Source organism: Pangasianodon hypophthalmus, chromosome 3, assembly GCF_027358585.1.
Source record: "Pangasianodon hypophthalmus isolate fPanHyp1 chromosome 3, fPanHyp1.pri, whole genome shotgun sequence".
NCBI classification, from domain to species: Eukaryota; Metazoa; Chordata; class Actinopteri; order Siluriformes; family Pangasiidae; genus Pangasianodon; species Pangasianodon hypophthalmus.
In genome coordinates, this window is record NC_069712.1 from 9,620,489 (window position 1) to 9,646,533 (window position 26,045).

Genomic DNA, 26,045 nt, shown 5'->3' on the forward strand with positions numbered 1-26,045 from the left:
TCGACCAAGTTTTTCATAATGTGAGTATCACTGCCCAGAATTGCAGTTACACAACACATCATTTGTGGAGTTTCACCTGTTCTCCCTGTGTCCATGTGGGTTTCCTCTGGGTTCTCCAGTTTCCTCCCTTCTCCCAAAAACATGCTTACAGGTGGACTGGCTATGCTAAGTTGCCCCTATGTGTGAATTCACTGTGTCCCTGCTTCCTGCACAGTGTTCCAGGGATACTCTCTGGATCCACCCTGACCAGGATAAAGCAGTTACTAACGAAGAATGAATACATTTCCAGTGAAATAGAGTTTCAAAGAGTATGATCAGTGCTAAGAAGCTGATCATATTCCCTGATACATAAATAGATCATTTAAGATGAATTATATAACACTTTCAGCACTTCTATATGTCTTTCCATCCAATTGAGAGTTGAATGTGTATTATAAAGGTGTTTGATGTCTTAAAAAGTAGAGTCGTGAAATGTGTAGCAAAGTTCAGCAACTAATGTATCAGCGCCTCCTAGTGGACATCCAGGCTGTATTGCAAGAGCAGAAACCAAAGCAAAACCAACACGCTGTAATGGTGTTCTTAACTCATACACAGGAATCAGACATGAGCAGCTTATAAATGTGTGTGCATAGAGATAAACCTTGATGAAGCATTAAAATGTACGCCTCATTCGGCTAACTTTCCTTCTAATAATGAATGAATTCATAAAAAGATTAATTAATAAAACATATATACAAGATACAAGATCATCTCATCTTACTGGCTATTTTTTTTTTCAACTTATTGCTACTGTTATACGATAACACAATATGGTATTTATTTATTTATGTGTTTGTTTATTTATTTAACTGTTTTTTTTTTGTTTGTTTGTTCGTTTTTGAGGTCGCTTAATTACTGTAGATCCAATGCATTGTCATAAATACTTTTTGCATATTACATAATTTTATTAATTTAATTTAATTTAAAAAGATCTTGTGAACTTTACGGATGTTAGGTGCAATGAGATTTTTTTTTTTTTTTTTTTTTTTTTACAAAGCTCATATTTACATTACTCCTATTACCACTATTGTTTTTTTTAAGTATTAAGTCTGAAATATAAATATGTGAAAGAAAACACAGACATATTAAGCATCACATTTTTGCTGTCATGTGAGAGCACATACAGTAATCCAGGTATGCTAAAATAACTTTCTCTGCATGGCCTTCGTCGTGACTGTGAGCATGCACCGCATACTACCGCACTAAATAGTCTAAACAGTGCGACCCTTGGGTTACTATAGTTACCGTACTATTTTTCCGTACTGTTTAGTAGGGTAGTATGCGGGTTTGGACGTATAGCCTGCAGCTTTCGGTCCGTGCGCGTTGACAGCTGGAGCCACGCGGCGCATGCGCAGTGCGATCCCCACTGGCTCGGTGCTGAAGTTGGGCGGATGGCAGAAAAAACAGGGTGAGCGCTGATGGAGATAAAACGGCAGGGCGTGCGTTCGCCGCGTGACACCGCGAATTTCGGTCAAAAACAACTGTAAAGTCAACGCATTCAGAAGAGTAACGCCAGGAAAAGAAGAGGGTAAGGCGAGAAATGTTCTTTTGCCGGTTTCAAAATGTCCCGCTAGCTCTCGGCGGCTAGCAGCGCTCGCTAGCTCGTCGTGTAGAATATGAATCGGCTAACGTTAGCTAACCGAAAAGTAGCCGTCCTGAACAAAATGCGGTTCTGCTGGTCGTGAGCTCGAAACTGTAAAGCGATAGCAAATAATTATGGTTATATACGAGCTGAAAGACATGTCTCCGTGGCTTTGCGCTTTTTTTTTTTTCTTTACCTGCAGTGACTTGGTTCAGATGCACAAATCAAATCTTTTCACAGCTGCAAAGTGAGAAGAGCAACGCCAAAGCGCTTCAGCAATCCAGCCCTCTTCCCATCACACACAGAAATCCTGCAGGGCTGGAGCTATTCCTGACCGAGTGCTGCTCATTTCTCGCTCACTTGCACCCGAAACACCAGCGACTACACTGGACGGGGTTCCTTTTTTTCTTTTTTCTTTTTTTTTTTTTTTTTTGCGTGAAAAAATCGAGACCCCTTCATCCTTGTCGTTTTCCCACGCTTCCAAACAGTAGCTATCCGCCCACTATCGCTTCTTGAGTCCCCTTCCTTTTGATCGCCCATCTGCTTTCCATCAGCTCCTTATTTAAGACCTGACAGATGAAGCACACTAAATAAATAGTCCTTCTTACCTACAGAAGCACTGAGGATGAACCAAGCTGGGTTATGCTTCACTTTATTAATGCTGTAAAGTGCACTGGGCCTGGACTGGGTGAGACTTCTTAAGGTGAAGATGATCTGATGATGGTGATTGCACCTCTTACACTTTTTTTTTTTTTTAGACATTTCTTTTCTCTTCTTTTTTTGCCTGTAGTTTGCAGGTGAGAGAGCCAACAAGGTCTCACACTAACAAATTCATAACAATTCAAACACACAACTCAAATCGTATCAAAAATATAAGCGTTAAGGTTAGAATTAGGGGCTGGGTTGGCATTCGGACCTTTACGTTTTTTTCTTATTTAAAATAAGTTATACCACAACACTTTTGAATTCGTGACTCTGAGCAGTCAGGTGTTGATTATTTTTCGATAACAGCAGCTCTGACAATAATTTACGTCGCAGGTTTGTATTAAAGCACTTGTTCTAGTACGCTATTGTTTCTATAGTAACCGCACTTTCAAAAAATACGTTTATAATCGTTGATATGGTGAAGTTTTCTGTATTATGGAAGGAGTCTCCAGTGTCAGCGCCTTCTTGTCCCACCCCGAGAGAGTACTTTCTGGTGACTTTCCACTTTCCGGTTTCTCGGTAACATGACAAGCTGTGTTTTTTTTTTTTTTTTATCTTATTATCTTCAAGAGACAGAAAAAAAGAGCGACTGATGAGGTAACAGTTGTTTATACCCACCGTAACATAAGTGACAGCAGAAACTTGTCTCCACAACTTTAAACGTAACTATAAATGGTTAAAAAGCACAACTTGTTCATTAATAAGTTAAAAATTCAAATCGTTTGCAAATGTCTGTGGTAAAAGAGGAATAAACGGAAAACGGAGAAAGCGGAGCATGCCGTTTTAGGAAAATAGCAAGAAATTATTGATTGTTGTTGATTATTTTCCTACAACAGCATGTCCTGGCATGTTGTATTACTTGCATTTTATTAGTGCAACCACATCGCCTTTGTTTATTTCAATTCATCCGAATTTCTCCTGAGATCAAGATCCTGTTTCTAAAGGAAGCTAAAGTTCAAAATTATAACTGGTAGAGAGAATATTCAATGTGATGGCCGCTCTAGCGTGTAACAAGGATCGTTGTGTTGCAGTGGCTTTGGGAAACTCGACCCAGGTTGGAGAGCGGACAGGATTGACATCTTTCACATCTTAGTTCAGTCAGTTGGTTATTGACCACTGATGGATCTGTATCTGGCATAGCATGTTAATTAACATGAATGTTTCATTTTGCTCGCACACAAAAGTAACAGTTTTTATTATTTTTAGATGTTTTATCCTGGTGTTCCTTGCCCTTGATTGAAGAAAAGGATTTGCCTGTGAATACCAGGTGTAGCAAACCTACCTCTACCTACCACACCTTCTCTTCAAGCATCCTGAACCAGTGATGGTAAGAGAAGAAACGAGAGGCCACCAGTGCGTTTGTATCCTGGCACCGTTCCTAACTCAACGTTCGACTGTATCGCCATGAGGTTTCTGCCTGATCTGTGGATGGAGAGCTGCTAATTTGCATGGTAGGTTTTGCACATTATGACACTTTAAAAACTCCTTTGTGAGACTATTGAATGAAGTCCTGTATAAAAAGTTTGTGCTTTCTGAGCCTGTGATTCCCTTTTAAACACCAGGGCTGCAGAGGAAATCGCATACATTTTCGTGAAATCGCATACAAAATCACAGTTTGTTCACATCACTAACCACACTGGACTGAGTTCTCTGAAAGCATCACAGCACAAAGATCCTCTTAAAATGCTAGAGCAAGCATTAAACACCAGTTTAGACCATCTTAACTTTACAATGCTTTTGTGAAACTGGGCCTTGAACACGTGTTGCTCTGTTGGGTGTCTGATACACAGTGATTGTTTGCAGTGCAAAAAAGCATTTTCGATTTATTTGATTCAAAATGCACTACTGAAGTGGCAGATATGCATGGGTATTAAAAAGCACTTCCTGCTTGGTGAATGAAATATGCTGATGTTAGAGCCTTATTATTTCATTCAAAGGGCCTGATATTTTTTGAGATGTAGTAGTAAAATATGTGCAGCAGTTTCAGAGTTTAATGAGGCCAGTTAAGTTTCGCCTGTTTAATATTGCCTTGTTGAAATTAATGATGATGAACGTCTAAGTGATTTAGTACAGTGTAGATAAAGAGACAGAGAAAGATCCATTTAAATGCACAAATTTCAAGTATCTTGAAAGCTTTTATTTTAAAATAAATTTCTTATCAAATTCCTTATTTGGAATTTAAAATGATTATCATAACAGGGAATAATCATTAGAGATTTGCCCTAGAGGAGAACGTCAGTAGAGTAGCAAGATGTTAAATGTTCATAAATGTTTTGTTTCACATTAAATGGTTGAAGTAAACTATAAACAAAAATACAGTGATGTTTGTCGCAGCACTTCACATTTACAAGCCACATTTAAGATTAATTGATTATCTGTTGATTAATTCACATGACTAATCAATTATTAAAATGATCTTGTTACAGCACCCCTAAATATTATTGTGCTACACTGCAAAAGAAATCATTTATGCTGTGTCATAACTAATTTGCTCAAACTTGCTAAAATCTCAGTTTAGTTGTCTTGTCGGGAATTTGGATTGTGTTTCAGAGCAGGAGTAGAAAAGACTTTTTCACATTCTCCTAAAATACAGAGTATTTTTGTAAGATAATTGAAAATGAATTAATCGGCACGTGTTGAATGTAGCGGTTGTATCATCAATATACACAATCTGACTCTATCAAAGTGATACATTCATCCTGCCGTGTTGGCAGAGAGGGCTGAAATGCAGTTTAGTCAGATGAAATTAGTGGCTAATACGATAGAGAAAGATGTTTTCAAAATAAGATTGTATCTGTGTCATTTGTGGGATGATTTTTCCGGAGTTCATCGCTGTTGCTTGGTTGTAGTTATTAAACACTAATGTGGCACCGCGGCTTGATTAATCATGTTGTGCGTCGAGTAAACAGGAGGTCCTGGGTTTATTTTGTCCCTTTTATTCTTAAATTCTTTGACATTTATATTGTGCATCTTTTGAACGTTTTAACACCTCTTTATTGTATTACTGTAGAGACAAATATTTATTTTAGGTAATGTAGGAAATAGAAGAGCTCTAATTCTAGTCACATCAAATCAACTTTTGTTATTCTGAACACCATGTGTTAAAGAACTCGCAAATTATGTACTTTTTTTTTTTTATGTAACCAGTTTTCCAGCTATAGATCCTTTTCACACATCTGGGTTCTATGTGACGGAAGTCATCAATGTAGGGAAAACATGACCGCAACGGCACTATTTATGCATTAACATATTACATTACTACACATATCTTAACATCTAAGCATGAATCATACACAGTGGATATAAAAAGTCTACACACCCCTGTTAAAATTGTAGGTTTTTGTAATGTAAAAAATGAAACCAAGATAAATTGTGACAGATCTTTTTTCCACCTTTAATGTGATATAGCAACCAACAAAATTCAAGTGAAAAGCAAATAGAAATGTATTTTGAGGAAGAAAAAGAAAAAACTTACAATAGCCTGGTTGCATAAGTGTGCACACCTCTTAACTAATACTTTGTCAAAACACCTTTTGCTTGTAATACACCACTCAGTCTTTATGGGTGAGAGTCTACCAACTTAGCACTTACTTACTTTGCAATTTTATTCCTCTCTTCTTTGTACAAATGCTCAATGAAACAATGAGATCCTGTACATGCTTTGTAACTTCTTTGTGGATCATGGCTTAAGCAGTCGGATAACACTAAAAAGATGTTAAAAAATAAATAAATAAAAAATCCTACAGCTGATCTTTATTTGGGCTTAATCAGAATCACTTCATTAATGACAGCTGTATGATAATTACTCCTGAACATGAGTTTGAATGTGACTGATTCATTCTGAGCACTGTCACATGACCCATTATAAAAGGGTGTGCACACTTATGCAAGCAGGTTACTGTAAGTTTTTTCTTTAACAGGGGTGTGTACACTTTATTAATATTCACTGTATGTTGCAAGTGAGTCAGTCTGTTTTATTAACAGTGTTTAGATTACTTATTTATTTGTTGTAATTGTGTTTTGTTCACAGCGCTTTGTGGTGCAAAGGTATTAGCGCTGCTGCCTCTACAGTAACAACACAGGCCACAATATGGTAGCTCAGTATGCATCTATTAATGTTTTGAGCCCAAAAGTCAAGAAGTGTCCTGTTAATCTTATCCAAGAAACCGAAAAATGTAACATAATTTACATGTAATCAACAGTGTATTTTTGTACTGTTTGCTATCATAAACATAAAGCACTAGCATTTCCTGTATGGAAAGTCAAGTTCATTATTACTGTCATCAAATTTATATACACACATATAGTATGTAAGTGCCTATGGGATCACAGTACAACATAAAAGACAGTACAAATAGTGTGACAAGTTTATCACAATACAGTAAATAGGCACCAGCTAACAAAGCAGAACAAGAGGAGAAGCATCAGGATAAACATAAAGGTCAGAGAACATGTAGGAATCAACTTCTTTCCCTAAACATTGTAATTCACTGAAATAATTGTGAATCATACCTGGGTTTAAAATTTCTTAGGAGTAGATCATGTAGGTTTTCAATGGGTACTCTCATACTTTCTTCTCATTTTCCAAACACATACCACTATTGGCTGATCTAAATTTCCACTAAGTGTGAACGTGTACATACTATATGTCTTTTTTTTTTTTTGTGATCCAGAGTGTATTTCTGCTCTGCCTCCAGTGTTCCTGTGATAGGCTCTGTATCCACCGTAACCCTGACCAGGATAAAGCAGTTACTGAGAATTGATGAATGAATAATTTTGTTAGGAAAAGGCCAGCATACAGCACATCTGTCTCTTTTGGGGCTTCAATCAGAGATGATGACTTAAGTTGTTGACTAAGGTTCAAAAGTTATATCACTATTTATGTGAAGAAAGTTCTGTGAGTTGGTTTACACAAGTTACAGCTGGATAATATTGCAAAAAAAAAAATGTAATCTTGATTTTTTTCAAATTTACAAACAATTCTCATTTACAATTTCAGTTTTTTAATTCTTACATAATGCAATTGAAAAATAATGCAATATATTTCAAAGGTTTTTTTTATTAGAATGGACTTTGGAAAGTGTAGATGTTCAAAAATAGTAACAGCACCATCTACAGCAAACATTGCAATGTTTATTTTAAATAAAGGATATTTAAATGAAGGATATTTAAAAGAACCATTGTTTGCCCTATTTGCTATAGATGGTGCTGATACTATATTTGCACAACTTAATGAACCCTTCTTTGGCACCATGTCTTCTGTGATATGAAATGCCACCGCATCAGTAATTTCGTTCCCCCAGGGCATGGGGGGGAAAATGAAAATGTTTCAGCTAATGCTGCGTTCGACTAGAGGTCGCAGCTTGTAATTCCCAACCTCCATCCAGTGAAAGCTAAACTTGAAATTCCTACTCATCAACTTGGGGTAGTCTTCTCAACTGCGAATTTCTTTCCCATTTAAGGAGTGACGTCAAATCAGCATGGCTGCTCAGAGCATCAGCAGTAACCACAGCAGCACTTCTTATCTTTAAATGAGTTATACTGTATGTACAAGTATTTGCTTTAGATCATTCAACATGCAGACACATTCGCTTTCTAAATCTATAACACTGACTATACAGATCGCTGTTTGAGGAGGAAAATATACATCACTCAACACAGTTAGTAGGCTAGCTTGTTCTTAATAAAAGACGAACACGGAGGCGAACATTTTTTCCACTTGGTCTGTCGAATGTGCCGAGGTAGAAAATGACGTAATTCTGGCGAATTACCACTTACGAGGTAAGTTGAATGCAGCATTATATTTTACATGAACTTTTTCATGTGACCTTTCAAACCTGTACCAATTCCATATCTCCAAAGTGATATTTCCACCTTTCTTTACTATGAGTAAAGAGGCTGTTAAGGCACAGGCTATAGGAGGAGTTAAGAAGGCTGTCTTTTCCATTCATATTGGTTTAAAAAAATGTTAATGTAATATGTACAGTATATGTAAACGTGAATATACAGTATATGTAAACAACAATCTTGATTAGAACATTTTGAAAATCGTGTTAATTAACATTAATTAATTAATTGTGAAAATGTGGTCCTTTTTTGTCTGCTCCCCATTCAGATTATTAAAATTACCTGTGTGTAGCCTCTAAGTTTGCTATATTTTTTTGTGAGTAGAAGCATCCTTACTACATGTATGTAACTCAACTCTATTGATTAGTACATTGTTATTTAAACAGATACACATCAGAACAAACATACTCATTTCTGGATTTGAAATATATCTAAATCCATCTTTTTATCAGGTATCTTAGAAGCTTCCTAATAATTACAGCTGCAAAAAACAAACAGAATACCAAATAAGTAGGATTTGTATTACAAGGCATCTAAGCATTGTTGAAGTGGAGCTACAGGAAGTAATCAGCAGAATTGATGCTAATCTATTTTAAGCATTTTGTCAAAGCATTGATGCAGTTTATTGTTAATAAATGAATGTGAGATGGACTCGTTCTACTTCACATGGGGTGTGTGTTGTAACATCTGTCTCGAGGGCGCTAACACTGTGCAGTCAGCCATCGCTGTGCTTTGTGCTCTGCATCACTTGCTGCGCTGGAATGTGTGTACAGTAAAGTGTTCAAGAACGCAGAACACTTCCATGGGGACTGTTAGGGAAAACAGGATAAAGGTACAAAAACACATACAAAGCTGTATGACTATGCAATTATAAAGATGTTTTTCAGACTTCCTGGAAACAAGCTGAAATATAGCTGAGGCAGCAATTGCCAAAGAACATGAACATTCTTGCGTAGTCCCAGCATGTGACAAACAAATACACCAAATATGGTGTCAGTACACAAAAGCTTAGCCAAAATATGACCTCAGTTTTTGTTTCCAATAGCAACCCTCCAGTGAACAAAGAACACCAAAGTCCATGTTGCTAAGTTCATGGCCTGTTCATGTGTTCTCTTTAGCATCATCACCATTGTCATTGTTAATACATTATAGGTATAAAATATTAAAAGTTCTATTGATTACTTTTGTCAGGCGACATCTGAATATCAAATTTGATAATGATTTGAGCAGGAGTAGTGAAAAATTTAAATTCTAGATGGCTCTGTATACAGTGGATTCAAATCTATATGGCCAAAGAGGGGCAACTCCCTATTAATGATGCCCATTGTTTTGGAATGGGATGTTCAACAAACACATATGGGTATGATGGTCATTTGGCCATATAGTGTATCACAATGTTTCTTGTACTAGGATTACCAAAGAAATCATATGAACAAAGAATCATGCTTTTATGTCAAATGCCTAAACAATTTCCATCATATTTTAATCAGACCGCCAAAGTGTAGTGTCAGTACACCAAGTTTACTGTCAGTACATTAAATAACTCTTGAGATTGAGTATGGCCTTACTTCCAGTTTGCTGTTTTCCCTATAAGTGGTCACTGCTGTTAGTTCTTCAGCTCTGAATAACAGAGAAGACTGAACATAAAAGTTATGGTTATGGTCCAAGATGGTGGACTTAATCATAATGATTTGACTTATAGGCAGTTGGATTGTTGTTTGTCTGATAAATGCTTAAAGTTATATGTAGAAATGTATGTCCAAACATGGCCTGTTGGTGGCACTAGAGGGTTTAAAGGGCACACCCAAAAAAAATAAGTAAAAAGATTTATTTTTGGTGCAAGATTTATTTGTAGTCTCCTCCAGGATGACTATGCCCCCATCCATAGGATCACTGAATGGATTGATGAGGCTGAAAATGATGTAAATCATATGCTATGGCCTTCACACTCACCAGATCTCAACTCAGTTGAACATCTGTGGGAGATTTTAGATTGACGTTAGACAGCGTTCTCCACCACCATCATCCCGACACCAACTGCGAGATTAGCTTTTTGGAAGAATGGGGATCATCCCTTGAATATACTTCCAGAACTTTGTAGAATGTGTGTTAAGACACATTTAAGCTGCTCTGGTGGCTGGTGGTGGCACAAGACCTTACTAAAACACAACATTCTATATATGGGTGTAGTGTGTCCATTATGTTTCTTTTCAATTTGACTGAACTGACTTTAAGGTGGTGCAGCAGGTAGCGTTGGTGCCTCACAGCTCCAGGGTTTCAGGTTTGATCTGGTCATGATCTGTACAAAGTTTTGCATGTTCTTTGTTGGTAGGTGAATTCACTTCTAAAAATTGCCTCTATGTGCAAATGAGTGTATAAGACTCTGGATTAGGGTAAAGTGTTTACTGAAAATGAACGAATGAATCTATGAACTGAATACAGATCTGTCTTTCATAAGGTCTTTGCCTTTCTATGTTTGCTTGTATGGAAGTTTGATTGACCATGGTTTGCGTCCCTGACTTAATTGTCAATTGGAAATAATGGTACAATGATGTTCTAAAAGAGTGTACTGACATGCAGACAGTAAACCTGACACAAATAGCACTGTTTACTTCCTTTGTTTACTTTACAGCTTGTTTAGATCATTGGGAGTCTGTAAACAAATGAGATTATTCACGTTGAGATTATTCAAATGAGATTATTCATAAATATGCCGTAAAATCCAGTTCCTGGTACTGAATGCCAGGGATGAATCCAGTTGACCTGTGTTCCACATCGATGTCTGGATGTATGGCAGTTTCACTTTGGAACAGAGTGCAGTGATACTCATAACGTTGCACAATCCATGCACTCTGCTTTAATAAGTTTTCTAAAAAAGTGACCCACTTGGATTTGAAATGATTCCCAAATCATGGCAATGTATGCTAACCCAACACACATGGTGCTAATTCAATTAGCCACACCCAAAATGTTGAACCGTGGTTTAGAAAAGTACACAGAGGCTCTTTGTCCATTGGTGACTTTCTAAGCTAGTGTTGAATTCTTACAGCACATGGATGAGGGAAAAAAAATTACAGATGGAAAGTACAGGTTAGAAACGCACCACAGATGTCTTCTGAACCACTGCTAGTTTATTGTTGTTTTCTCTAGCTCACTGAGAGCTTACTCTTTTGCATATTTCCCAAAGTATTTGATGAATACAACAGGCATAAACAAAGGAGTTCCTCACCATGTTTTGCATCAATATGCATGTTTTCCACTGCCTAACTGGTGCTGGCCATGCATTGTATGTCTACCTTTAATGACATGAACGAAGTCATAATACACAACACAAAGGTGCTCATTTGTGCTCATTTTAGCTGACCTTTGATTGCTGCTCTTGGATCACTATGAGAAATGCAGTGTATTGTAAGGTTTGAAGACAATATTATGGATTTGCGGGTAAGAACATCACGTCATTTTACATTATGTTGTATTCTACTGAGTAGTGTGATTCTTCCCTGAGTGGGGAAGAAGACTTTTTTTGTTGTCTTTGCTATATTTTGTACAAGAGGGTAGGTTGGTTATCCATGGCTATGCAGAATGCTGCACTGTATTCTTGTTATGGAGGACAAGTTATTGCAGAAATGATTAAGGTACAATACTACAGAGTGTGTATTTGTATTTATTTTAGCTGAATATCTTTGAACAGCAGACACATTCTCAGTGGTTCTCTCACACATCAGAATTTTTGTTGAGCTTTTTTGCTGTTTTCTTTATATGAAAGTCCGTTGCTGAAAAAATCCAGTCACCCATTTAAACAGAATGACAAGCAAAAGAAGATGCTTGTAAAAAAAATAGTAACTTGAGACTTGCAGGCTTAGAAAAAAAATGGTAAATGTAGAACCCTTAACCCTGAATTCACACCAGATTGAATGAGATCATGACGCTGTATGTGACATGTGTACACTATGCTTGTGCGGTGTGTCTGGTATGAATTGGCCTAAAAGATTCTTTGCATTGTCTCTTTGAAGGTACCTTTAAAAGAGACAATTCCACAAAAGACCATACAACAAATGGTTTCTCCTTCATACAGGGTATTGAAATTATCGAAATATCGCAAATGCAAATATTGCGATATGCATATTGCAAGGGCCTTGCGATAACCGAATGATTTTAATACTTCAAAAAAGTTATGAAAAGTCAAAATCTTAGGGCAACGCAGATAGCAGAGAATGCTTTCTTTTCCTCAAAAGAACATAAAACTTGTTGGTTATGTTATTTTAAGTTTTTAAATATATATATATATATATATATATATATATATATATTTATAAGTATAATTTAAATTGATTTTATACACTTATAGCATTATCATACCGCATATCTCATTATTTAACAAGTTATCGCATATTGCATTTTTCTTCAATATCGTGCAGCCCTACAAGGTAAAACTATTTATTAAGTTCAAAGTTGAGTTCAAATCCCATCACCGCGAGCAAGTCACTACTGAGTCATTGATTAGAACCCTTAACCCTCCATTCCTTCGACTGCATTATTTCTCAATAGGAAGCCGAATGAATAAATAAACAAACATGAAAGTCAAGTTAGAGGACTGCAATTAAAAATGCTATCTACAGATAAATTGACAGCAAATCATAAAAGAAAATATGTAAGTCATGAAGGTCATGAAGATTTCCTTTGAATTGTAGCCAGCTTAAGTTATACGAGCAGGAAAGCTGTAGCATTTCAGCCTCAAGATTTTGCTTTAATGGCTAATGGCTCTTGTTAAGACGCTGATGTGTTTCTCAGATGAGTGCTACTGTTCAGGCATGTTTGTGCAACTGTCTGTCCTGTAGCTACTGTGACTATAGACTATAGACAGTTACTTTCCTGTTTAAGCATATCAAAAGTATTACCCATTATGCAAATCATACCTGTAACTTTAAACAAAGCATATTTAGATTTGCGCTGTTCCTCCCTTCGTTTTAAAGCCCCGGCGCCCAATAGGATTTCGGTAGTTTCCATGATCTGTTACTATTTTCAGTTTAATTTGTTTTATATCACGCATGTCTTCCTTGTGTACTAAAAAGGAAGCAGATAAAGCAGCATCATGACGCTGATACTTTTGTAGTGATGTAAGGAAACCTGAACAAACCAGTGTGTTAGATGAATACTCTTTGAGCATCTTACTGCCTGCTGAAGTAGAGAATATGAAGTTGGAACGTTTTTGTGGATTTTCTGTACAGAAAATTTGAGATCACAGAAAAATGCATAACCTTTTGAAACTTTTCTTGGTCTTAGCTGTATTCACAAAGGCTCAATGCCCAATTATTTGATTTGAAATTATTTGAATAATAAGTATACAGACATTCGGAAAATTTGCAATCCATGCCATTTCCTGTAGCACATGTTAACTTGCCAATGACTATGATGTCTCTAAAGTGTTCTTACATTACAATTAGACCACGAAAGCCTCCAAAAAACTAAATTTAAAATCCGCATTCTAAGATTTTGTCTAAGTAAAAATTGAATGTAAAAATTGAAAACTGAATGTCTAAAATCTGTTTGTTTTAACAAGATATGATCTCAGTTAAGTCTTCGCTGCATTAACATGAGGTGTTGTGATGAGTTTAACTGAAGGTTGTCCTGATGTTTGTTTAGCCGCAGAGTGTGAGTGGAGTTGAGATGAGGAAACAGCAGCAGGCCCACATTGAAGGACCCCCTCAGGCCCCCGGGCACCCGAGACCGAACACCTGCTGTCTGTGCTGGTGCGGCTGCTGCAAATGCCTCTGGTAGGTCACGTCCTGTTACAGGAAAAAAGCCAGATACGGAAATTAGATTGGATAAAACTATTAGTTGCTATGTGTATTGTAGCTATTGTTAGCTGTTTGCAACTTCCACTGGAATTTTAGCCATTATCATTACCAATTCTGATCAAATCCTGGATATCATTTCAGTACAGGGCATCACATATTCCAACTGGGATGCATCAATACCTTTTTTTAAGACCAAGTACAAGTATGTGTTGTTCGGTAATCTGATACCGATGATACCAATACCTAAACTGATACAGAAATGAGTAATCTACTTAGTATTAATCAGGATTGTCACAGAACATTTATTTCAGATCTGTTTACATTCCCCCGGGTTAAAACTGTGGCCATGAAATGCACGCACGTGTGTGTTCATGCGCTGAGGCTGCTATGCCTGTTGTTCATAAGGTACATTTTTGTTTTCATTGTGTTGGAATCCCTCGTTGTCAATAACCAATATTGGCTGTTTGCCAAGAACAACATATTCCGTAAGCGCTGTTATTTTCACTTAGTGTTGTCTGTAGACTGGTTCAGCTTCAGTTCCTGCCGTATACTGCAGAGTTTTAAGATGTTTTTTTTTTAATCAGGTTATTGTAGGAAGATGCTGTAGTTCCTCCTTTTGATATTTTCACCGAGAACAGTTTGCAGTCTGCTTTGATTGATTGCCATCATTAATCACGAAATACGTCCAGATCGCTGACATTTAATGTCATCTGTTCAATAGCCCAACAATGTACATAAGGCTTATGTCACATAGTATCATGTGATATTAGATGCTGGTATCAGAGCATTTTTCCATGTGTGAGTAAATGAGCAGTGCATTGGACCGGTACCTGATATGATTATCTGTATTGATGCATTCCAAATTGAAATATTAATTAACATAAAGCTTAACATTAGTAGTAACAAGTGTGCATATAAATAGTCGTTTGGTAATATTACAGCTTATTAATTCTTTATTCAGGGTTCTCATATAGGTGTTACCTGCTTCTCATTAATGAATACCATTTTTTTGGAAATGTATTTAAACCCCTTATGTAAATTGCTACCAATATTTTAATTGTTGTAGAAATAATCATGTGATATTGCTTTCAGCTTTAATTCAAGGGGTTTAACAAAATATAGCATTAACTGATTAGGAATTACAGCAATTTTTACAGAGTCCCTCCATTTTCACAGGCTCATGCTGAGACAGAGGACTGTGAAAACACTTAAGTGTTACAGACATATTACTAATCATTACTTAGCCTACACATTGCCAGAAAATGAACTTACAATATATACACACATATTAGCTATGAATTAATGTCTGCTATGTGACCCCCACTAAAGTGTTACCAAATGCTGATTAGTTACAGGTTTGATCAGAGCTGCACTGTGCTACATTTTTTGTGCAAACTCTGAAAGAGTCCAGAAAGCAAAAACAGTATAACCTAAATAATACTGATAAACAATATTTCTTCTGTTCCTCTGCAGTGAAATACAGTACTGTGCAAAAGTCAGTTTGTAGTTGCTAGAAATAGCTTTTTTTTGCAATGAACCACACTAAAATAGGAAGTTCATTCTTTTACATACTTTTCAGTGTGAACAGTTTCAGCCTGGATGTAAGGCTATTCTACAGGCTGTTCTCTTGTTAAAGCTGTGTCTTCTGAAACCTTATTCTGTTTTCATAAAAATATTCTTAACTTGCAGCACCTGGGAAATCTTTTTTTGAATATTTATTGTTTTACAGCCAAAAGGTAGTAGCTCTGGGGTCTGTGTATGTTGCATTCATTCATTTTTCCTTTAGAAATTTTAAAAAATATATGCAAATGAGATGTTTCTTGGCAATCCTAAGCCACTATGCCACTAGGAGGTAGTAAATAGCTAGTAATGTAAGCTAAAGTAATATGTCGTTATGTTGTATTATTTAAAATAAAAGCACTTTTCTTGTTTATTGTTACGATAGTTATGACATTTCTGTACATCCAACCAAAGAGCTCTGTTATTGATTTGTATTGATAGTTTAAAAAAAAAAAAACACATACAGTCATACAGTCAGGTCTATAAGTATTTGGACGGTGACACAATTTTCATAATTTTGCCTCTGTACACCACAATGAATTTGAACTGAAGCAGTCACGACATGATTGAAGTGAATTTAACAAAACTATTGCATGTTAGGAATTACAGCCATTTTTTTACATAGTCCCTTCATTTTCACAAGTTCAAAAGTAATTGGACAAACAAAGACAATCATAAATATTAGGATTATTTTTAATACTTGTATGCAAATCCTTTGCAGTCGGTGACTGCCTGAAATCTGGAACCCATGGACATCTTCAAATGCTGAGTTTCATTGAGGTGCTTTGCCAGGCCTTTACTGCAGCTGCCTTCAGTTGCTGCTTGTTTGTGGGTCTTTCTGCCTTCAGTTTTTTCTTCAGTAAGTGAAAAGCAGCTCAATTGGTTTGTGGTCAGGTGTCTAATTCTGCCGTTTAAGAACATTCCATTTCTTCACCTTAAGAAGCTCTTGGGTTGCTTTCGTGGTATGTTTTGAGTCATTGTCCATCCGTACTGTGTCTAATCTGTTTTTTCTGTACTTGATTGTTACCAGTGGTTTGCATCTTGAGGTCAACCATCTGTATTTACATTCATAAAGGTGTCTCTTGATTGTAGACTTGACAATGATACCTACCTCCTCCAGAGTGTTCTTGACTTGGCTAGATGTTGTGAAGGGGTTTTTCTTCACCAGGGAAAGAATTCTGCGATCATCCACTTTAGTTGTCTTCCGTGGTCTTCCAGGCCTTTCAGTGTTGCTGACCTCACCAGTGCATTCCCTCTTTTTAAGAATGTACCAAATTGTTGATTTGGCCACTCCTAAAGTTTCTGCTATCTCTCTGATAGGTCTGTTTTGTTTTTTAAGCCTTATTATGGCCTTGACACTTGCATCGGCATCTCTTTGGACCACACAGTGAGAGTTCCCATGAACAACTACCAAATGCAAATGCAAATCCAGACCTTTTATCTCCTAAATTTGTCAAGAAATAATGAGGAAACAGGCCGCATCTGGCCATGAAACTGGTTATCAGTCAATTGTCCGATTACCTTTGAAAATGGAGGGACAAACTTACATAATTATAAGGATTATTTCTAATACTTGAATGCAAATCCATGGAACCCATGAACATCTTCAAATGCTGTGTCTCCTCCCTTGAGATGGTTTGCCAGGCCTTTACTGCAGCTGCCTTCAGTTGCTGTTTGTTTGTGACTTTTGACAAAACTGACAGTTTTGTCTTCAGTAAGTGAAAAGCATGCTCAATTGGGTTGCAGTCAAGTGACTGACTCTGCATTTCATTTTTTTTTGCCTTAAGAAGCTCTTCGGTTGCTTTCGTGGTACAATTTGGGTCATTATCCATCTGTACTGTGAAGCACTGTCCTAACAGTTTTGCAGCATTTGACTGAATCTGAGCAGAAAGTATAGCTCTGTGCCCTTCAGAATTTGTCCTGCTACTTCTGTAGCAGTCGCATCATGAATAAACACCAGTGACCCAGTTCCACTGGCAGCCATACATGCCATAACACTGCCTCCACATGTTTGACAGATGATGAGATATGCTTTGGCTCATGAACCCTTCCTTTACTTATCCATACTTTTCTCTTCACATCATTCTGGTACAAGTTAATCTTGCATCTTGAGGTAAACCATCTGTATTTATATACATGAAGGCGTCTCTTGATTGTAGACTTTGATAATGATAGGCCTACCTCCTCCAGAGTGTTCTTGACTTGGCTAGATGTTGTGAAGGTGTTTTTCTTCAATAAGAAAAGAATTCTGCAATCGTCCACTTTAGTTGTTTTCTGTGGTCTCCCAGGCCTTTTGGTGTTGCTGAGCTCACCAGTGCATTCCTTCTTTTTAAGAATGTACCAAACTGTTGATTTGGCCCTCCTAAAGTTTCTGCTATCTGTCTGATAGGTCTATTTTGTTTTTTCAGCCTAGTGGGGCCTCCTGCATTTGCATCAACATCTCTTTGGACCACATAGTGAGAGTTCCCATGAACAACTACCAAATGCAAATTCAACGCTTGGAATCAATTCCAGTCCTTTTATCTCCTTAATTTGTCAAGAAATAATGAGAAAACAGGCCACATCTGACCATGAAACTGCCTATGAGTCAAATGTCCAGTTTACTTTTGAGCCTGTGAAAATGAAGGGACTAAAAATGGTTATAATTCCTAAACAGTCAATGCAATATTTTTGTTAAACCCCTTGAATTAAAGCTGAAAGTTTACACTTCAATCACATCTTGATTTCTTCATTTCAAACCCATTGTAGTAGTATACAGAAACAAAATTATGAAAATTGTGTCACTGTCCAAATACTTTTGGACCCAACTGTATAGTATATTTACTGTATTAGTTTTCTATTTTATTTTTTTCTTTAATTGTAATTAATTTTCTATTTTTATGTAGTATAGGGTTCTTTATAGCTCCTTTTCTATTTTCCAATGATGGGAAAATTTTCAGGCATGCCATTTTTTCTCCTTCACTTTAATCCCTACACTCATGTGAACACAAATATCACAAAAAAATAAAGAAAACATTGGGGGTGGGGGGGTGAGGGGGCACAAACCTGTGTTTATAAGGTCGGGTTTCCACAACCATTCCCTATTATGCTCTGTATTTATCAGCTGTGTAGGCCTCTATTTCTGTCCCCACATCACATGCAAAACAGCTGTGTGGAACACTTTATATATTTAGAGTGCTCTCAGCATGTGTGGACCCCTTTGGCTAGCAAGCTCAATTATACTTACACAATAGAGACTTTGAGAAAGGAAAGGCAGCCTCTCTTGTCTCTGAACCCAAAATAGAAAGTCTTGAATGGCTTTGGGAATTATCAGATCGGTTAGTTGAGTGAGAGAAAGTTGCTTGGGGGGGGGGTTTTATAATCTTTTTCTTACTAATCATTTTTCTGGGAATTGTTTACACTTTGGAGATTCTAGTTTAAATTCTTTTCAAGACACTTTGCCACAAAGGGAAAACCTCTCTGGAAAACCCATCGTTACTCCTGCTGCTCTTAGGGCCATTAGCAACATATCCGGAGTTCCTATTCCTGTGTCTTCAGTGGATTGATTCAGACCTTGAACTCAAGCCACCATCATTAGATGAATGGATCTTTGTGTAGCCAATGGCTTACCTGTGTGATGAAAGGAAGCACTGCTTTGCCTTCTACATTATTCACCCTAGCATAGCTGAATAGTCCATTCACTTCTACAAGTGGAACTGAAATAATTTTTTGAATACTGCTGTTGTTAGATACATCTGTAGGATTTCTTTCCAGCTTTTCAGTACATCCCTGGGCCTGTAACATCATGTTAGAAAGAAACAATGTAGTATAGCTTAATTAACCTCAATTTCTAGGGAAATGGCACCCGCATGTCTGACCACCAATAATCAGGAAAGGTTTTAGGCTATGTTACAAATTCCAGCCATGTGAGTCAAATAATTATTTAATCATCAAATTATATTTCCATAATTACTAGTAATGCACAAAAATAAAAATCTTGGCCATAACCGACTTTCAGAATACACCTTCCAAAAACCAAGTGCTGGATTTTTAATTAGCCTTTTTGTAAAATTTCAGAGAATATTTTATTATTCTTGGGAATTAAATCAAATTATGTTACATTATATTAAGTGTTGATTAATTTTCTGTAACAGCAGCTCTGGCAGTTTTGACTGCAAGACAAGTCACAGGTATATATTAATGAATTCTACTTTAATATCATGTCTATAGTATCAACTCATTCACAGAGACATGTTTGGTGGATGATAAATATAGAGAGGAGACATGTATTTAACATTTATGGATGGAGTCTCCAGTGTCAGCACTTTGTAACAGACAGTAGTTTGCCACCATTGGAAAGTCTTTAGACCCGAGCACTTCCAGTTTTCAGTTCGACAAACATGACAAACAGCGGGGTTTGTCTGTTTGTTTGTTTGTCTCATTAACTTCAAGAGAAAGGAAAAAGTGAGGCGGGTGAGGGAACAACTGTTTATAACTGCTGTAATGTAAATGATTACAGGAACAAACTCGTCTCCACAACATTAAGTGTAACTAAGAAATAAAGCACAGCTTATCATCCATTGATAAACTGAAAATTGTAACCATGGGCAACAATTTCTTATCCTGAAGTATAAGAAAAATAAAATATTTTAAGTGCTGTTATAGGAAAATAATAGCACTTCAGAGTGGTAACTCTAACTCTGCTTTGTGGTAAGCTGTGTCACACCACCCTGCTGTGGATTATTGTCCTGTAACAGCACATTCTGTGTATGTTTAGTCCTTATTTAAAAAAACCCACAAAATCACTGATAAAGATAAAATCACTTATATTTATTCTACACAAGCAGCATAAAATGCTAATCCAGCTCTACAAGAAACACATAAATATGAAGGTTTTTTCATCCAGCCACTGCTGTAAGATATTTATGCATGCATGGTACAGACCAGGCATTGCCAGGAAGTGTGATGTAGTGTATGCGCTTATGAAAATGGCACACGCGTGTGATACCAATCAGTCAGAGGATACAGACATTTTAAAATCTAGAATGAAAAGAAATGAAATGAAAATAAATTTCATTACTTAAAAATAATGTGTGCCCTTTTCTTACTGGGTGATGCTAGACTGGTTTTCTTCACAGAACTCAGTGCTTTTATTCAGCCCCATTGGTACTTCCCCTTTAGGAATGAAGAGAGTAGGGAACATCCCGAGCGGCAAACATGTACAAAAATGGACAGCATAGAAGCAACAGAAGAACAGTAAGTAATCAGCAGCTTTGTTTTTAATTCTCCACTGAACAGTGAGCAGGGATCTATTTGAGGGGTGGATGCAAGGTGATTCCATAGTATTTTTGCAACAAAATAAATTAAAAAAAACAACACTGACAAGAATCATCCTCCTTATTCTAAATTGTTTTTAATATTATTAATATTTTATAAATATAAATTATGGTTCTTTTATATAACGCTTCTCAAAGATTCTCAGCCATTAAAGCTTAATAAAGTCCTATTTTTATCCCTACAGTTTTTCAATTTTTATCCCTACAGTTATAACAGTATATTATATTGGTTATTAAAGCCTTACTGCCTGTGTTGCATTCCTCTCGTGCTGAAGGCATCCCACACTGGATGAAGTTGTAGCCTGGGCACGAAGCTTCGAGCTCATGATGCGCTCCTCAGAGGGCAGAGACATTTTTCGGCAGTTCCTCCGGTCCGAGTACAGTGAGGAGAACCTGATGTTCTGGATAGCCTGTGAGGAATTAAAGAAGGAAACCAACCCAGCAGCTATAGATGAGAAAGCAAGGATCATTTATGAGGATTATGTTTCTATCCTGTCACCAAAAGAGGTAGGATGTCAATATTTTAGTCTGTATTTTTTATTCCAGCTTGGATTGAGCATGTCATGACTGGCATGTCTATAAAGGCTATATAAACACCATCGCTGGGAGAGAAGCTCTCATGGCACATCATTTCATTTCCTGACACATTCATTATAACTTACTGCTAAAGGTGTAGGAGTAAACAAAGCCTCTAATTGGTGAATATGTGTGATTGTTATATTCTGTTTCCATGTAATTCGGATGAGAAGCAGCTGTCTGAAATGCAGCTCTAGCAATAACTCGAGCTTTCTAACTTTTAAAATGTTGACCAGTGATTCCTCAATGCTACTTCATGCATTGAATACACTCTTATACTGAGACATAGAGGTTTGTAGTGCAAATTTACAGTTCAGCAGATTGGCTAATGACTAGGGCACAACAATTTCAAGATTGCCAGAAACCATCAAAAAGATTACAAATGCCACTCCATGCCTTTTTTTTTTTTTTCAAATCTAGGTGATTAGAAAATAGCCCAAAGATGTTTGAGCACATCAGCAATGACCAGTGCAGGTTGTTACATTGTGTACCATCACCTACAGCAGGTTTTATTATACTATCTACTGTATTCTTTATATGTATTTAGAATATATTTATATGAAGTTTGTATTTATATAGCATTATACATTTTGTGGAATGGCATTCTTTAACAATGTTTCTGCAATTTTTTTCCCCAAAAACTTTTCAGATGAAATTTAGACGCATCCCTAGCATTTCTAGTCTAAATAGGACATAGTGACTAATAATTATTACATAGACAGACCTGCTAGCCTTTACGCATTTTGGGTAGGAACTATGCGTCGTAACATCGGAATATGCGTCGGAATACGTGTTATCACTCTAAAAAATACACAAAGTGCATTTCCTAATTTTTCCCCAATAAAAATGGCAGATGAGTCAATCAACATGTGAATCTAGAATGACTGACAGTTGTGTAGCTGTTTTGAACTCTCTGATATTAACTACCACCTTGGAAGTCCTGCCCCCTTCCCCATCTCACATTAGTTATCCCTCGTGTCTATTTCCCCACGTGAATGATGCACTGACGCCGTGGCCTCACTTTCTGTCAAGGTAAATAGAGAATGGTTTGAGTTTGTTAGCGTCTGTTTGTCTGTGTATATTTGACTTAGCTAACATTAGACAGATATATAGTTAACATCATTTAACTACTGAAAATCTCTGGCGAATATAGTAAAAAATTGCACTTTTTCACCCGTACGAGGCACTTTTTGTCCACTCATGCGCTTTCCTTCGAGAGGTTTTATGCCGCCCTGTGGCCACAAAAAAAGATGATAAAATCCAGAGTTCAATAAATAATTCGATTTTTTATTTATTATATTTTAAATATTATTCACCATAAACAATTCTTCCTAAGCTTTGATTGCTAAACAACATAACAGACAAAGATATGACTTGATGAAAAATGACTTGGTGATTAGGATTACTGATATTAAAACATAGCGCATTTATACAGAATTTAGTTATTGTGATGTGGTCACAGGTGTGCATATACAACAGCATGTACAGTTTTACAGCAGCTATGAACATGGCTCAGCCAATCAGATTTTAAAACCGAAACAATCTGTTTTATACTGTTTTTCTTGCTATATATGTAAGTTATAGAAATATGTTGTGTTTTGTAGGTCAGTTTGGATTCCCGGGTGAGGGAGGGCATCAACCAGAGCCTGTCAGAGCCCAGCAGCCTGATGTACGAGGAGGCACAGCTCCAGATCTACACGCTCATGCACAGAGACTCATTCCCACGTTTCCTCAACTCATCTGTTTACAGGGACCTCCTGGAACGAAAGAGAGCCTGCTTAGACACCTAAGGTTCCAGCCAAAAACTCAAGACAAAAAAAAAACGTCCTAAGGTGCCACTACGGAAAGGTGTGAGGTTTCCTATACATAGAGCGAGTAGTTAAGCAATTCTTACCGTCCAGTAGTGAGCCCGAAGTTCACTTCCTGTTTAAGTGCCAATATGAGCTGCTCAGCCAACTGTGACAAAAAGAATCGTGTAAGGAAAACCATCCGAGCCCTACTTCCTGTTCTTTACTTCTCCTTCCCTCTGTCTGTCTGTCTGTCTGTCTCTCTCTCTCTCTCACCCTCCACGTGTTCCCCTTTCACTTGCCTCATGTGTTTGAGGACAGCTGAATAATGATCATTTTTATGATTGGATAAGAGTTGTTACAACAGGTAACGCCTGACTTTGCATGATACAAGATTTTGGAATTGGTTCTAGCTTTGACGTTTAACTCCTGGCAGGACTGCAGTGGTTTTCGAATAAGAAATGTACGTCTTATGCTGTCATGAGGAAAGAGCCTTTAAAGCTCTTGTAAGCTAAGGGAAAATGTAGTTTTGACAATTTTTCTGTTGGAAGCATTACCACTGTCATCCGTCTGCCCAATTTCTCGTCCGTCGTAACAACTTTTTCACTGGGATATGTAAGGGCTAGTGTTGTGGTTGGGCAGCTAAACAAACCATGAACATGACTTTCCTCTGCAAAAATCACAATGCCTCGATATCGATTAAGGGCACAGAAGCTGCTGACGCTGACCAACAACCACAGTTAATTGTGCGCGTCCTCCCAGGCCCTCCCAGTCCACTCGTCCCTGAGAGAAGCACAGGTACTGTATGTCACTTGTTGTAAGCATTGCTGGATTAAGAGTTTTGCTTGAAAATAAATCAGCAACATCTCAGAGGTACGTGAGAGAATTAGAACTGTCATTTACATTGAAATGCCTTTTTTTTTTAAACCAAGTCTTAAGGTTGTGAACACTGCCTTGTTTTTAAAGGCATCACTGTATTTGAAATAATGACTTATGTCTTTGTTCAGGCACTGCACAATGACACATTTTTCTCAGAGGTGATGTTAAGTAACATGCTTCTGGTTTTAATATAAAAGTTTGTTTTGTTTTGTTTTTGTTTTTTTGTTTGTTTTTGTTTTTTTTTGTGGACTGATTTGTATTGATGGTTAGCTGATTATATGTGTAGGCTTCATGGACTTGTCTGTATGAAGCTCATGAAGCATTTTGACTGTTGGCCGCTTTGTGGTGATAGTGTTTTAAAGAGGCCACCAGGAGCAGTGCACAGCCTGTTAGCATGCGTTTATGTCTTTGTGCACTGAACATGTCAGAATATACAATCCGAGTAACCACTATGGATGAAATTGCGCTAACCATTCTTGAAAGCGTTTCTATACGGTTAGAATTTTTGTCCCTGAAAATGATAGTATTTTCAGCTCAATTTTCTTAGATTCAGACTTGAATCTTTTGCTGTCAACTCGATGCCAATTTATTTCCTGTTGCAGCAGCCAGTGCATGACAAAACAGTATATAAATGCCTGCTTGGTATCATCACGTTCTCGTCTCTTAGCTTTTAATAAGAGTAAATTACGCCGATCGTATCCTTGTTCAACACGCTTTGAGTTTGAAGATGGCACTTTGATGAAATGGTTTGCTAATGAGTGAGCCCGAGTTCGTTTTGAATTTCCTTTTTTTTTTTTTTTTTTTGGTGCTTGGAAAAGCACTTAAAGTGCCAATCTCTAGATGTACAATAATTCACTGAAGACCTTTGTCACTCAACCAGCATTGCACTGATGCCATTTTTAAAATCACTGTTATAGCATTAGTGGATTCACACATCAGCATCAGCCAATGCGAAGAGAGAACTAGGTCAGCCTGCAAGCCTTTACACGTCTTACTAAAAAACAACTTGCATGCGTTTCCAGGATTTGGACCTGAATTGAATTGGAGTGCGTTTGTTTCTCATTCAAAACGTGAACTTGCTGACTCAAAAGACAATAAGGGAAATTTACTGAATATAACTTGTGTGTATTAATATATTTTTTAAAAATACAGCTATTGTTGGAGGGGCCGAGAGACGTGTAGTGGGAATCAGTGACAGTGTTGAATCATCTTAGGTTAGTACAAGTGCTTTGGCCTCTTAGATATCAGTGAAAGTCTATGGTGAGTATTTTTAATAAAAGTGGTACAAGCCCACATTCAGCGTGCCATTGTAAGCTCTTCTCTTCATACAAAACCACGTGTGCCATCCCCCTGATTAGTGTTGGCATACGTCACATATTACCAGTTTAGAATTTAAAGCATGCAGCCTCTTTTAATGGTTATTTTACATTTAATACACATTTATTTCTATTGAATTTTTTATTAATGCTGAAGCATTGGGAAGTAATGGCCTTGAACTGCGTTTACATTTAAACAGTGTGCCATGCAGTTTGTGAGCGATGAGTCAGCAGGGCACAGAGTTTGAGATGATTGGCTGGATGTTTTTTTTTGGATATGTCACATAAAAAATATTTAAAAGCTGAGAGCAGTGTGCTGCAGATGTTTGTGTTTTGGTGTTCGAGCCAAAAAAAAAAAAAAGTGATAAATTAATCCATGACGGATTTTTTTTTTATTCACTGGAATAATGAATTTCTAAGGTTATATTGTTACACACAGTAGACAAAAACAATCAATTGTGTAAATGTTCATTTTACTTAAGGTACTGAACAGACAAAATAAAGATTAATTCTGATGTATCTCAGATACTGAGTAATATTGGATATACTAAAATGTTTCAGCTAGTGTTCACATAGGAACTGATGTGTGATGTCATGGATTAATTGACACATTTAATTTTTATGCTTTGGTTGATTTTATC

The 26,045-nt window shown here is 37.0% G+C and overlaps 1 protein-coding gene across 2 annotated transcripts; it reads left to right on the top strand.

Annotated features, from left to right (window-relative positions):
* The first annotated feature begins 1,212 nt into the window (after window positions 1–1,212).
* rgs17 (regulator of G protein signaling 17) lies at window positions 1,213–25,381 on the top strand. Of its 2 annotated transcripts, none has more exons than XM_026933348.3 (6): window positions 1,213–1,567; window positions 3,533–3,777; window positions 13,817–13,947; window positions 20,692–20,766; window positions 21,122–21,353; window positions 23,027–25,381. In XM_026933348.3, exons 2-6 carry the CDS (start codon window positions 3,775–3,777, stop codon window positions 23,210–23,212), a joined length of 627 nt encoding a protein of 208 aa, XP_026789149.1. In that variant the 5' UTR covers window positions 1,213–1,567; window positions 3,533–3,774; the 3' UTR covers window positions 23,213–25,381. The 2 variants fall into 2 exon arrangements, with proteins under 2 accessions (XP_026789149.1, XP_053088936.1); XM_053232961.1 differs by lacking the exon at window positions 1,213–1,567 and adding an exon at window positions 1,935–2,324.
* The last annotated feature ends 664 nt before the right edge of the window (window positions 25,382–26,045 follow it).

Bases quoted from the DNA above. Each gene is read 5' to 3' on its own strand.
- rgs17 (XM_026933348.3), top strand. The intron at 13,948-20,691 runs GTAGGTCACGTC...CTTCCCCTTTAG, and splicing joins GGCTGCTGCAAATGCCTCTG to GAATGAAGAGAGTAGGGAAC. The intron at 21,354-23,026 runs GTAGGATGTCAA...TGTGTTTTGTAG, and splicing joins CTATCCTGTCACCAAAAGAG to GTCAGTTTGGATTCCCGGGT.